We start from the raw sequence: 15,493 nt of genomic DNA on the forward strand, positions 1-15,493 counted from the left end.
TGTGACGTACTATTTATCAAAATAAACTATAAAATCAAGTTTAATTTTATAAATAGTTTCTTTCCCAATTTTGTCATATAACAGCATAGCATAGTGGGTTAGAGGATTCACTGCAAATCTTGGAGTCAAGAGCTCGAATCCCCCCGTTGATTTTAAAATGTTTACCCTTCCAAAACAATTTTACAATATTTTGGTTAAATATTGTAAAATTTGAAGATTTTAAACCGGTGAAAGTATTTTAAATATAATGTACTTTAATTCACATTAATATCGACAGATGTCCCATACCACCTTAATATAATCATATGACTTTCACGAAATATTAATGCTACGTTATAAAGAATGATTTTGTTTCTTAGGAAGATCGATATCACAAAACACAAAAACAAAACCCCACACAAATTCATAACCTATAAATAATTTATTAACGAAGCGCATAAAAAAAAATGTACACGTATAACCTATAAAAGCACATTTTACAAAACAGATAAAAATACCATACTAGTAATTACATAATTTACCATCATAAAAAAATGTTTGTTCTATTTGAAAGCACTAAGGATTCATTTTACTGCAGTAACTATATAATGCATATGGATGAGTTAGCCAAGATTAAAAGTTTTCTTTCCGGAATCTGAAGTCGAACTTCATGCATGCCTTCTTGACCACTTGTCCAAGCTGAGGGGCCCCACAGAAGAAGACTTTCACTTTACCTTTCCTTTCCTCCGATATTTTACTAAATATCTTTAATAAAAAATACATGAATGTCATAAGTCACACAAAACTTCAAATATTTCACATCCAGATGCTATTAAGTAATTACAACATCGACCTGAAAAATATCATTAATCTCGGGGTGGTTTAATATACCACTGTCTTTCGGACGTCCAAATTTTAAAACATTTTACACAGATCGCACTGCAGTATCTGAGGAGGGAAAGCTAGGTGCAGTCACTTAATAGAACAGCTAAGGTAAAATGTCGCATCAACAGAAGAAACACAGAAATGACGTCTTTGCAATGTTTAAATTCATCGTCGAACGAAATATAGTTAATTGTTAAATAATATTTCATAATATACTGTTCTTTCAACAATATTCGTTCACTATAAATTTTCGTGAATTTTTGTCGGGTTCTACGAAACATAATGTAAAATAAAATGCATTTCTTTTATTAAATACTGTAGATTTCCAATTGAACGCTAGAAATTCCGCGTATATTAGCGAGAAGCACATCTCGCGAATTTTGAAATTTCGCTTTTATATTTCCGGACAAATGTAAACCACCCGCAGTATAGTATACCTTGATAAAAACTGACCATTCGCAATTTTATTTTCTTACAATTTGATACAAAACAGTTGAATCGCGGAATTTGGTACTTGCGTGAAATAAGGAATCTATTTTCATTCACCGTAGAATAAGATTCTGCTTATTTGAGGAATAAAGAATCCCCCTTCGTGTAGTATGAGGTGATAATTTCAGTCGAGACGTGATCAAATCCAGTAAGGCTCAAAAGGATTTCTGATAGATTTGATTACGCCCCGAACGCCGAAATTATCAACACGTAATATTCAAACAATGATTCCTTTTTACTTATATTTATATAATTTCCAGCAATAGTACGATTAAACATTTAAATATTAATGATGCAAACCCCGCTTGCGCCCTAACGGTACCTCATTTAAATTCATTGGGCTGTACATTACAACATCGATTGTATATAGTGTTATCACGGAAAAAAAAACACTGGAAAAATGTAAATATTATGAAAAAATAATTGATATACCTCGTTCCAGTTCGGTCTGCCGGCCTGGGTCCGTGTAGACAGTCCAGTAATCAGGTCCTTCTTGTCCCGCCGGTGTATGATGCTGAGCGCCATCTGTAGCCCCGCCCCCCGGATGTCCGTCTTGGCCTTGGCCGCCGTCATGTAAAGGGTGATGTCTATAACCTTCTCCAGGTCCTTGCCCTCCTCGAACGCCACGTCTATCTGCTCTTTCTCGATCTTATTCAGCAGGCCGACGAACCACTCAAAGCTCTTTTGGTCTCGGTTGATCCAGATAAAGTGCACCTACAAGGGAGGGTGATGGTTAGATTTCCTTACTTCAGAGTTAAAACTTTGCTTTTGTATGTATAAGTTAAATAACAATAATTACAATCTTACAAAGTTCGTCTCATTAAAGAGGCATCGACACGATTCGAGCTCAAAATTTTAACCTTATTTCTTCTTTTTTAAAGTTTAAAATGGTTAATTTGCTTGTATTTTCAATGTTTCGACAATCCATACACAATTCAACAATTCGCGTTTCCCTTTTTGTGGTTGGTGGGTGTAGGTACCTCCCTCCCCCCCCCCCCCCCAAAAAAAAATCCTCCAAAAAAAAAATACGCCTGTACAGTTGTTTCGATCAGACAATAGTCAACATTTTTGAAAATATTCTCGACGCGATTTGTCAACAAGGACACCACAGGGTCAGGGCTGCGTTTACAAAAGAAATTGGATAAAGTCATAGATATTTTCAACCTCATGGAACTTTTTTTAATGAATAAAATCTATATACAACACCAGTAACTTACAGCTATTTTGAATTTTGTTATAACATTGTAAGACCATATAACTGAAAAATTAATTCATATGTGATTGATAAGTATTCATTATTTTGGTCGTAAGTTGTAAGTTCGTTAAGTGTTTGTAGTATGCAGCCTAGCTGAAATCTACCTTTTTCAGCTTCATGACACTTTCAGGGATGACGCCATAGAAGCTGAATTTACAGTTGGGACAGACTCTCTTGGACTCTTTATAACGGTACATGATGCTCTGTAGAATGGAAGCCATGGGGGTAACGCCGATCCCTGCCCCCACCAGCACCGCGTGCTCTGTCTCGAAGATCTCCCTGGTCGCCGTACCGTAAGGGCCATCGATGTTGCACTTTATGGAATGGAAAGCAATGAATACACAGGCCAAAGTGGCTTGCATGAATCTCATATGAAATTGGCATGATTTTCATGCGAAAATGAAATTGCATAAAAATCATGTGAGCCACTTTTTCCTGTGTAGTAAAGTTGCGAAAAGGACATTTAACACACACACAATCATAAAAGATGCTGGTCTTATTCACTAATATTATACTTCTTTATAAATTAAGATTTTTCATTTGGTCAATTTAAGGTCACTTCATTTTTTTCACATTTAAATAACTTTTAAAGACTTTTTTTTTTTTTTTTACAAAAAAGCCAAATCATTTGCAAATCAATTGAATGGATGTTTTTTTTTTTCATTTTGTATACATTTTTTCTGCATCCATATGCATTCTGGGATGATACTGAGGGTCAGTCAGATAACTGCAGTGTAATTTCTCTGACAGTCATAGTGTAACATTAATTGTGTGCGTAAAATAGTTTGCCTTAACCTATATATCAAATCCTCTCATAACAAAATTGTTATATTAGAATTGACTTCGTTCAAAAGGCTCATAATATGATAATGTATACCTTAACGTGAACTTTCTTCATAACTTGCGCTATTCTCTTCTCAGCTTTTAATTCTTCCTGAAAAAAAAATTATGATTTAAAGTCGCATTGTTCGTTATGTTAGCCCGTATACAACAAATAATAAATTAAGTGGGGTCGATGTTCGTGGCCAAATGAAGACAGTATTGATATCGATCTTCTTTCAATGAAGAATTTTATATAAAATATTGGGGAAAAACTTAAAGTGTGAAATAAATGGATTAAAATATTCATGTATATGAAAATACCCAAAATTTAAAGTGCGAAATAAATGGTTTTCTTCTCTAATGAATAATAGTTTATAGCTTAACAAATTATATTTGATTTCTTTAATGTAAATATGATGGTAATATGTTGACTATCCAGTCTCCCTATATGTCTGCTATGGTTTTACCTTGTCCTTTATTTTAAACTGAGATTGACGCTTTCCTGGCATCCAAGAAGCTAAAATACATTTAAAACAGGAAACGTAAGAAAAAAATCTGAACAGATTCTTTTTTATTTTTTTTTTAATATAATATTAAATTGTATAAAAAGTTTACAGTATCAGATAGCAAGTGGTACCTTGGAATAATTAGAATGTTTTTTTTCGTGGAGGGGGGGGGGCTCAATTTTAGAGAAATATGTGGTTACATACCATCCATGAATTACATGTATCATCCTTCGCACATTATTAAGTTAGGGTTATCAAGTCATATTAATTTTCCTTTTCCAGGTATAATAATACACGAAACTATGTCCCAAGGAGCCTGTAGAAATTAAGTAGTCCACAACAATTGGCCCCCACAAATTTTATTTATTCCACAGTTTACAATATATAATATAGTTTGAACAATAAGGAGAATCTGACCTCTGGCGTGGCTTTTCCTTTGTCGCATCTTCAGTTCTTTGTCCGGGTTTTCTTGAATAGGATCAAGGGCGGAGAAATATTCATATAGCTGTTTGGTCCAATGTCCGGCCGTGCGAACATGCAGCCAGATGTGCCCTGTCGGAAAATGAACGCGAGCATAAATTACAGAGGTTTCGATTTAATTCGATCACAAGTGCTTGACCAACCCCCCCCCCCACCCCTCCAACCCCTCTCTGTCCTTTCCCTAGAGTATCTAGACCCCCGAGACTTTTCTATTGAACGCGAGCATAATTTACACAGGTTTCGATTTAATTCGATCACATGTGATTGACCCCCCCCCCCCCACCCCTTCTCTGTCCTTTCCCTAGAGTATCTAGGCCCCCGAGACTTTTCTATTGAACGCGAGCATAATTTACACAGGTTTCGATTTAATTCGATCACCTGTGCATGAGCCCCCCCCCCCACCCCTTCTCTGTCCTTTCCCTAGAGTATCTAGGCCTCCTAGACTGCTTTCCTTTTTTATTGAATTATCCTTGTATGACATATTTATAAGCTAATTTGTACATCAAAGGCAAATAATTAATTAAACAACCACAGCTAAATGCCATCAAGTACCAAATATTGGTAACATTATTCCATTTCACAATGAATAATTAAGTTTTTACCAATACAATTTACACACTTTTTTTGTTATGTTTACCCTTCATTTCTGGCGCACTGCTAATTGTGAAAGGGTGCCATTCAAACTTTGCAATGGCGGGGATTTGCAGGAAAATGTAGTCCCCAGGACGATATCGAAAATTATCCGGACGACTTATTACCAGATGACACACCTATGGAAGAATAAAATATCAACAATATCTATCAAAAATGATTAAAACATAATTATAGTTTATTTATTAAAGATACGAAATACATACGAGAGGTTATTTAAAAGATTAGAATCTTATAGATCCTCAAAAACAGCCAAATGAGAGCTCTATGAGAATTTAAATGTATATTATTAAATACAACTGTATGTTTGTGTAGGATAAAACAAATGACTGCAGTTTTATAAAAAAAAAAAAAAAGGATATTGTTTTAGCTCATCACACGTTTTGTTATTGCAAGTGATTAATAAGAAATCAATGCTTGATGTGGCATCTTAAAAACAAACTTAGATATATATACCTCATACCAGACTCCCGTGCAAATATCAGAAAAGCAGACATTAACGCAACTGCTTGATAGCAAAACTGTACAAATAGCAGGAAGAGAGAAAAAAAAACATTGATAAAACTTACCCCAGATGGCAGAAGCCCGACCTCAGTTATAAATATGTCTCCGTATCGAGCTTTTTTGATAAGTCGCGACCCCAGGATCTTCTCGATGATGAACATAGTGAGGGGTAGGATCAGGTAATACCAGAAGACCTCGGCGTGGATAATTAGTAGGATCCAGAAAGGGACGTACAACATGTGTGTCCAGTAGAAAACCTAGTGAAAGAATAGAGCGATTCAGGATTTATATCATTATATATTATTCCACTTTCATGTTAAATACTGAAATCTGATTGGTTTAGACGAAGTTGGTGATCCGTTCTATTACCCTCAGCGTGAGCAACACACTTGGCAACGGGTAACAGAACGAATTGTTACATGCGCGTAAATTATGCACGTACGGTTCGCCATAGTAGTCACTTCATTTCTATATAAAAGCAGTAAAATTTTCTTTAAAATCAATACATTCAGTATTATAAAATCAATAGTACTAGACTAAGTATGGTTACCAATATTTTTTCGCGGACATTAATTGCAATTCATAGCTCTGTAGAAACTGTAGTGAAGCCTGGAAAATCCAAGGTGGGCTCTCGTATTCAAAATGTTACGTAGTTATATTTTAGGCATAATTTTCGTGCTAGAGTTTAATAGTAACACGATAGCAATTAACCGCTGCGACCCGTGTTCGATCCCCATAATCGACAGTGGTTGTATGTGATAGGGAATGGCGGTCGCCCGCTTGGACACGTGGGTTCTCTCCGGATACTCCGGCTTCCTCAAACATCATGGACCCCATTGCGCTAACACCCGTGCCAACGAGAGATAATGATGCAAGTTGTAGAACTTGTTTATCGATCGTTGTAAAATACATAAAGTTCAGTTTAAGAAGGAAACAATTTACCTCAAAATGTCCCCCTCTCCTGACAAAAGGGAGGGAACAGATTGTCATGATGATCAGTATGCCAAGTATGGGCCAGCCCGTGATGTAGGCAGTGCCCGCCACCCAGCCCATATTGGCTTTCTGGGTGAATAGGATGTCCACTGCTGTCATGTTCTTTTCCGGTGTAACGGTTTGGACATAAACTTTGAGAAAAAAAATTAAACGTCAACAATTCGTAACTGCCTTGTCGGATCAACAAAATTGTTTTCAATGCCATCTGAACTAGAAGTGAATTCATCTGTTTCTCTTACTTTTGTCAAGTTTTGTGTATGCACTTTTTCATTCTTGGCTGTAAACAACGTTTTAATGAAATACGTCTTCATATCGTTAACCAGCTAACAATTTTGTCTAATAATAATTCGCTGCTTTTCTGTTTTTGACTGTTTGATGGTAACAGTTAAACACTGATAAACAAGTGTCTTGCCGAGAAATATTCGCGACAACATAATAAATACGATTCTTGCAAACCAAACTCATCCGCAAATAATTTGTTTTACAATATCTAATTTTTTAACTTTTCTATATGCGAAAGAAAATTTCAAAATAGTTTATGAAATTTATTTAACTTTTGCAGCTCATTTGAAGAAGAAAAAAAATGATACACAAGTATGTGATAGAATACTAAGATTAACAACAGAGTATACCAGCGTGGGCAATATGGCCGCCGACATGGATCGCGGCAGACACCCCTATCGCTGCGCCAACCATTTTGTGGAAAGTGATATGCTGGTCCAGAGGCAAGATGGCGGCCAGTGGCGTGGAACGCAGCAGGGAGTGGCACTTCCGTAACACCAGGACTAGGACAAACATACAGTTGAAGTTGAGTAGCATCCCTCCGACGCTTGCAACTGAAAGGTAAACAATATAGAACAATATACACTAGACTTAATTAATGAAGAAAGAATCATTCTTTGGATGTTACTGTATACAAGGGAATATTCGCCTCCGTTTTATTTTCGACTCTTTCACCCTCGTTGTTATCGGGCGAATTTAAGATTGGGCGAATTCCAATGTCTCAAAATTTCACTCTTAAACACAACTGTGTCTGGACGAATTCAAGATGGGTCGAAACTGTTTGCAAGTGTAGAAAGGCGAAAATTACACAGTGCAAAAATAGCCCCTTATACAATAGGAAGTGATCAAATACGGTTGGCAGAGATCAAATTTAAAAAAAAATAGATTCGATTACGCCTAACTGTATTGAATCACCTCATTGAAAAAGAAGTGAATTATCTCTTATTAATTTACATAATTTTCAGCAATTGAAGGATTAGATACTAAAATAGTCATTGATGAAATGTATTAGACCACATATTACAAAATCGATTGGTAGTTTATCCCAAACACTAACAAATATTGGTTTTATACATTTGATTAGTTGCGTATGTTTTTCTTTTATAACAACTCACAAAAGGTCATCAACATTTCTGGTGCTAGCTAAGTTACCTCAAATTGACCATTATTTGTAGTTTCATAATATTCGTCTGTTAATGTTGAAGACATAATGTCAAACTAAAGCTAAGTTGATAGTTTGTTAATTTGAATTCGCTACATACATAGATAATTAATATCCGTTTTATTATTAAAAAAAATCAAAATTTTTTAACACTGTATCTTAATCTCATACTCATTTCTATTGTCTTTTAATAAGGTAACGTCTCTTATATAATACTAGATGAATTATACAAATAATGTCTGCCAATAATACTGTATCACCTAATTTTGGTTTCATTGATGCTTTTTGGCACTATCAACCTAATAAAAAAAACCGCAAACGTGATTAATTTTGTTTTTGAGCATATTTTGTCATCTTTCACAAATTAAAAGAATCACAAAAAGTTCATGCGCCCTAAACAAAACTCAAAGTGTGCATCAATACTGTATACAGGAAAATATTCGCCCCCCCCCCCCGGTTTTTTTTCGCCACTTTCGCCCTCGTTGTAAGCGGGAAAATTTATGACTGGGCGAATTCCAAAGTTCTAAGCTATTTCTTTAGTACACGAGTGAGCCTGGGCGAATTTAAGACGGGGCGAAACGGTTTGCAAGTGAAGAAGGGCGAAAATAGCACGGGGCGAAAATAACCCTGTATACAGTTATCAGAAAACCAAATTATAAAAGTTCCACACAAAGCAAGAAGTATATCAATCTTACAGATTCGGATGGCTGTGTAAGCCGGATCAGACGAACTCTTCTCCAGCACCGCCATTATGGTGTAGATCGTGATGATCAGCTGAATGGCAGCGAACAGCAAGATAAACACGATCTTCCTCAGGTTGTTTCTGAAGTACGTCCACGTGAGCTTGTGGCGCCAACTTTTCTCCTCTTTCTTTGGTGGACCAGAGGTTTTCAACCACTGTGTAGCGCTGTTATAATTTGAACACATTTAGAATGATTTCGTTTCAAAATACCTTTCGAGGATCTAGAGCCCCCCTCTGTCTTTCTCTCTCTTTCTCTCTCTCTCTCTCTCTCTCTCTCTCTCTCTCTCTCTCTCTCTCTCTCTCTCTGAAAAATCTTTTTTTTTTAATTTACATAGTAAAGTTACCGAAAATATGCCTCGGATCGACCTTTCCTTCCCCGCCAACATAAATTTCTATATGAACACCCCTCTCTTTGAAACATTTTCCGGATCCACGCATGGACATAATGTTATTATTTTTTATATCAAAGAAAGAAAATGAAAATTGAAAACAATAATTTTATACTTTTGCTGTGTGGTGTATACATTTCTATAATAGTAATCCATAAAATGTATTTGTCAGAAAGAAAATCAAATGATATACCTTAGGGTCAAGTTTTCCATAACACTCGGGTGTTTCTCGACCACTTGTCTGAGGTCATCAAAGGTCATACTTCCGGTCCGGTCTTTCCCCGCCGCGTCGAACATGACGTCAGTGAGGTCATTCAGATGGTCCTCCCCCAAAAATAGAGAACTCTCCTCCATGCACGTGGTCAGTATGGTCTTCAGTTCTTCTCTCTCAATACTTCCAGATCCTAAAAACGATACATAATTTTAAAAACAATTATTCTATTTTTTTTAACATAAAAATGTGTGCAAAAAATATCTTTTTTGTCCAATATTGTTTCAAACTCAGTTCACTTTTCCTGCTTTTGTTAGCTGCTTTAACTCAAAATCAGTTCATTTTGCTTTTCTCTAAGTATTCGGTTAATGGCTGTTTAGGCTATGTCAGTATAAAATTTTGAGGGATAAATTTGCTTGCCAGAGAAAAAAAGGGAAGGCGGAGGGGCTTGGTGGTTTACTTAAATAACTTAGAATCTTTGAATTAAAATATCTTAGTAGTTCCTGCCACCCCCCCCCCTGCTCTCCGCCCACCTACTCCTCTACCCCCCCCCCCCCCGCTCTCCTCCCACCTCCTCCTCTATCCCCGCCCCCACCCTCTCTCCTAGATCCGCAAATGAACATTGAACACGGTATCACATCGGAAGTTCGAATGTTGATGACTTGATGCGTATGTAAGTACAATTAACAGTAGTCATGTTTTGTTATAGTACATCCGGCTAAATAGCACTTTCTGAAATGCACTCACAATGCTATTTTTCATTCGCATAAATATTGTCCAGGATGTACGTTCAATATTAACGTAGTATATTTTATAAATTTTAACAAGGCACTTAAAGAAACGTTAAATTAGGAAAATAAAATACATTCAGAGCACACAATTATTCGTGGATGATGTCCATTCCAATAAAAAAGATATAACGATTCTCGCATCAATGACTAAGTGATATCATTACCAAACTCAACAGTGATATCCCCCCCCCCCAAAAAAAAAAAAAAAAAAAACATAGAAATAAAAATAAAATCAAAACTCAACAATGATGCCATGAAAAAAAAATACCTAGGTCTACATCAAATATTGAAGATGCTAAAGACTAAATGTACCACGGATTCAAGTACTTTACCATCTATGTCATAGACATCGAAGACGAACTTGAGTTTCTCCACAGGTGCCCCGTTGGCCAGAGTCCGCAGTCCGTGCAACAGTAGATAGACCTCAATGTTTCCACTCTTCTCTTTATCAAACAGATCGAAGAATCGCTCGGCGAAGAATGACTGCAGTTGCAAGAAAAACTGTGCTTTGATGTTGTTCATGCATTTTTTTTCTTTATCAAAGAATCAATGAAGTTCGGCAAAAATTGAACTGCCTGGCGGTATATGTAAAAGGTTGTGTAGATTTTTGGCATAGATTTAAACCAATCAACCAATCAACAATTTTGCGCTTAAAACTGCGTAATCAATTTGAAATTTGCAATGAACATACAAAGGTTAATGAGTATACTCTGTTAAGATAATAGCTTATTCCATCAAACTGTTTGCACACAAACATTAAATGGAAATTTCCCACACCTGACGAACTCCAAGTACATCCTTGAAATCCTCCAAATGTATTTTACCATCAGGTTTGGCTTTTTTCTGGAACTGATCCTCCATACAAGCCAGCCATTTTGTATCATCATCGCAACAACTACATATAAGGATAAATTGATAATGCTAAATAAGCACAAGTTCACTCAAATTAAAGGTTATTTCTGATGGTATTTTATTACATTTCAATCACAGAACAATGTCTCCAAAGTACAGGCACGCTGTTTTCCTCGCAATGCTTTCTTGTGTAATTATATTTGATAGTTTTTTTTTGCTTTTTTTTTTTTTTTGCTTTTTTTTTTTTTTTTTTTTTTACAAAATATGGTGCTTTCTATTTGATATATGATTTTTTTTCCACTAAAATTTCAAGTGCCTAGCATCGCAGATTGAAGCATTAAATTATGTTGAATTTGATTTAATAAATGATCGTTTCAATGAACAAAATCGTAAAATTATATTGATATCTGATGACGTGATCTATCTGTCTTATGACATTAGTAGAATGTTAAGGTTATGAGCGGGACTTGACTTGGAAATCAAGACTCACAAAAAGTAATGAACAAGTTGTTCTGCTAACATCACCCCTCCCAATGAAACCCAAACCTAAATGTGGAAAATTATGCTGTCAAAAAAAACCATACGTGTCTTGAGTTGCCGCCCTTCCTTTGTTGGTCCTTACGGCTTCCAATTCCACTGCCCCGTTCTCTCCTTCATTCCCGACATTAATTATGACGTCAGCTTCCTTAACCTCTACTTCAGGGGTCACGAGTTTTGCCTTGTCTTCCATTCACTCTTGTCTTAAAAGTCCCTTAGCGGACACACCATTAGTTTAGAAGTTACAAATTAAGAGTGCCGATAAAAAGACATGTGCACGACTTTATAATCTTTATCCGTGTACAGCATTACTATAGATATATTAGTGATTTGTCTCTTGGTCCTAGTTTTAAAAAGCCATCTTTGTTCTCGTATGATTTCATTTCCGGTATTTTCCCACAAGTATCCCGGAAATATTAAGGAAGGCAGTAACCGCTGAAACACTTCTATCTATGGTAGTGTTGTTGTTGAAATTAGAAAGATAAATCAAAGTACAGCAGTTATGACGGGAGTTGGTTTTGTTGAATATTGATTTATTTCAAAATGGAATTTCGCATGGCAACTAGTTTCTATCTGCATTTAAATAATTACGAACATGTTGTTTAATATGAATTATCGGACTTTTCCTAAAAGAATTCTGAGCTATAGACGGAAACCCCACATAATATTTAAAAATAGAATTAACGCCATCAACTCTACGATGCATTAATTAACAGTAATCGAAATATTTCTGGAGAAAACTCTGGCGTAAGAATGCATGCCACCAAATAAAAATTGTTTTTTCCATTTAAAATCTGACTATTTCAAGGTATTTACACCAAAATCAATTATTCTAAAACATCACATCGAATTTATCTATTATTTTCAAGTACTAAGTTTTGATCATGTCAGCTTTTGCTTGGGTCCAAACACTGTTTCACATCCGAATTGCCAGAGAAACTGCGTTGGAGAGTTGATCAAAATCAACTCCCCAAAAACAAGGTTAAGTCAGAGAACTACAGTGTTTTTAATCTGAAAGCATTTAAAAAAAGGAAAAATATAATATGGATTATTTTTCTCATAATAAGCAAATATCATCAATACAATAAAATTAACTACCTATTATGTGTATATATCTATTTAAATATTATACCAGCTTAAAGTACACGGTCGTGCTGATCTAGATGAGATCGAATTATAAAATTCATACAATTATACCATACATGTAATAAACTTACCAAATCAGCGGCCTTGGACCCCCCCCCCTTCCCCACACGGCTTACAAAATTATACATCGAACCCCGCCCCCCACCCGGAAAAGACTGAGGTCGGCATAACTAGGCTACTTTTCGAACTTGATACCCTAATTTCATTATGTAACATAACGTGTTTCTTATCCAAAGTTTGCTCTTTTTATTAAAAATGCCAATAAATGGACTAAAACTGGACATATGAGTCTGGTGCATGTATGTAGGGAAACGTGAAAATGAAAGGGTAGTACTATCTCATATTAGAACATAACCCACGTTTTCATCCAATCAGCAGTCACTAAAATTAATATTCTACTAGACTTTGACCCGTGCGTGCACGGGTTGACATTGCATATCGGACATTTCCGAAATAGGTACATCGACACACCTTATTATCTAACTGTGTCTCGGGAAAGGCCCTCACCACAGTCAGAATGCCTCCCTCATACCTGTAATGTAGCAGAAAATTGCAGAATCGCTCCGGAACGATTTTGGAGAATGTTAGTGAAGTTGCCTTGAAATAACAGTCAAATTCATCACAACAAACCTTTTTGAGACTGCAAATACCTTTCAACTAAAAATTTTAATTCAAAGAATGGAAGAATTCAACACATTTTCACCAACGTACACGTATTTTCTTTGTAAAACTGGGTCCGTAGGACGTTATTCATTTTTACGATAAAACATATTCTATCTTCACTCTCCTAACAAGTATAAAGTACCTTTTTTGCACGTAATCAAAATTTTTTTGTCATCACGAAGACAAATGCAAGTGCTTAGTTGAAATGGATATTTGTTATTTTATACTTTCTCTCATAAGAAATCATTAATATATATGAACAGGATAAATAGCAAAAGTCCTATGAAAATTTACCCGTATTTGTATTATTATTTCTGAGTTTATTCATGCAGATGTGATATTGTGGAAACATAAACTAAAGATCCCGTTAGCTTGAATGTATTGCGCAAGCGCAAGATTGTAAAATCCAAAAAATCCGGGTGATTTCCGGGATTTTTGGAGGAATTTTCGTTGATTATTAATTAGCGAAGCTTAACGGAGAAAAAATTAAAACAAATTGGTATTCTTCAAGTACCATTGATGTTTAAAATATAAAAAACAAAAGACAGTATTCTTCCGATTTCTCGGTATTCTGGGGCAAATCAAATTAACATGCAAGTAAAGGGGGTCACTGACTTACAGCAGTCTCCGAAAAAAAACAGAAAACAATGAACAACAACCCGAAACAATTAAAAGCACACCAGAACAACAAATGAACGAAAACAAACTTCCGATTCCGGTGCACATCTCACGAGAGAAAATTGTACCTATGAAAACTGAATCAAAAAAATTTAACAAACCAAGCACAGAAAAAGGAAATGATAAACGGGATGTATTCCTTGGAATAACACATCGCAGGCGCAAAAACGCCCAATTTTACCTTACAGGAATTGATCGAGAAACCACTAGAGATGGTATTATTAACTTTGTCCGAGATAGGGATATCCGTGTAACATATCTTTCTCTATTCCAACCAAAGTATAATCCGGACTGTTTATCAGCAAAAATCCACATTCCGGAAGAAAACCGTGAAACTATCAATATGCGATCATTTTGGCCTCGCGGAGTCAAATGCCGACCATGGATAAACGCCCATGAGAGACAGCAAGGTTGCGAATCAGACGATGTAAAAAATAAACTTTTTGTTTAGCCATGAACATACATAAAGAGTACGCAATGCACATTGATCTTTTGTTTATCATGTTGTTTTCAATTTTGAATTGGAATGTAAGAGGTATTATGTCCTCTAATGTTTGTTTGACAAATTTATTACGTTTAACAAAGTGTGATGTCGCTGTAATCTCAGAACACAAACTACCTGAAAATTGTTCAAAATTTTTAAACAGTATCGATCAAAGTTATATCAGTACAGCAACATTTGAAAAATCGTTAACCAATGGGGATAAAGGCAAAGGAGGTGTAGCTATATTATATAAAAGATCCCTAGAATTTTACACATCATTGGTTAACACAAACTCAAACAGAGTCATTGGTATTTGTTTAAAAACGCCAAACTATGTACCATTGTATATTTTTGGTGTGTATTTACCATCTGAAAATGATGTAGATAAATATAGAGAAGAACTAAATGTACTTCACGACTTGTATACAATCTATTCTAATCATGGCCATGTTATTTTTGCTGGTGATATGAATGGTAGCCTTCAACAAAAAGATGTTGAAAGAACAAATGCCTATAAATCAGCAAAACTTGTAACATTTTACAGAAAAAACAACCTGTTTTTTCCTTTTCATAATGTTGAACAATGCAAAGATGTATATACTTTTATACCATGTAAAACAATGTTAGACTACACATTTGTCAGTGAATCGTTGAAGAACCACCTAGTAGATTATGATATTATTCACGAAGGTGTAATATCAAACACGTCAGACCATTTACCTGTGATCGCTAAAATTGAGATTGTAGAGAACCCCCATATCCTATTACCAAACACCACTAAGTGGCCCGCATGGCACAGGATATGTAAGGACTCAAAAAAATCATATTGTAATCAACTGCAAACAGAGTTAAACCAACATCTCCCACCAGAGAAAGATGAAATGTCACTGAATGAAATAGATTTTTACACTACAACAATCGTAAATGCTGTAATAAAAAGTACTACTCTAACTATCCCAACGTGTTCATATAATCCTCATACCAAACCCTAC

The 15,493-nt window shown here is 35.6% G+C and overlaps 1 protein-coding gene across 1 annotated transcript; it reads right to left on the reverse strand.

The window, feature by feature from the left end:
* Positions 1 to 406: 406 nt before the first annotated feature.
* LOC117688268 (NADPH oxidase 5) lies at positions 407 to 11,838 on the reverse strand. The gene is made up of 15 exons (XM_034466136.2): positions 11,578 to 11,838; positions 10,919 to 11,036; positions 10,474 to 10,624; positions 9,333 to 9,543; positions 8,704 to 8,915; positions 7,197 to 7,400; positions 6,514 to 6,695; positions 5,637 to 5,828; positions 5,054 to 5,186; positions 4,354 to 4,488; positions 3,898 to 3,947; positions 3,486 to 3,542; positions 2,713 to 2,922; positions 1,786 to 2,067; positions 407 to 744 (listed from the first exon to the last, which is right to left on the reverse strand). The coding sequence occupies exons 1-15, from the start codon at positions 11,721 to 11,723 to the stop codon at positions 613 to 615; spliced, it is 2,415 nt and encodes an 804-aa protein (XP_034322027.2). The 5' UTR covers positions 11,724 to 11,838; the 3' UTR covers positions 407 to 612.
* Positions 11,839 to 15,493: the final 3,655 nt, after the last annotated feature.

Source organism: Magallana gigas, chromosome 1 (genome assembly GCF_963853765.1).
Source record: "Magallana gigas chromosome 1, xbMagGiga1.1, whole genome shotgun sequence".
Lineage (NCBI taxonomy): Eukaryota > Metazoa > Mollusca > Bivalvia > Ostreida > Ostreidae > Magallana > Magallana gigas.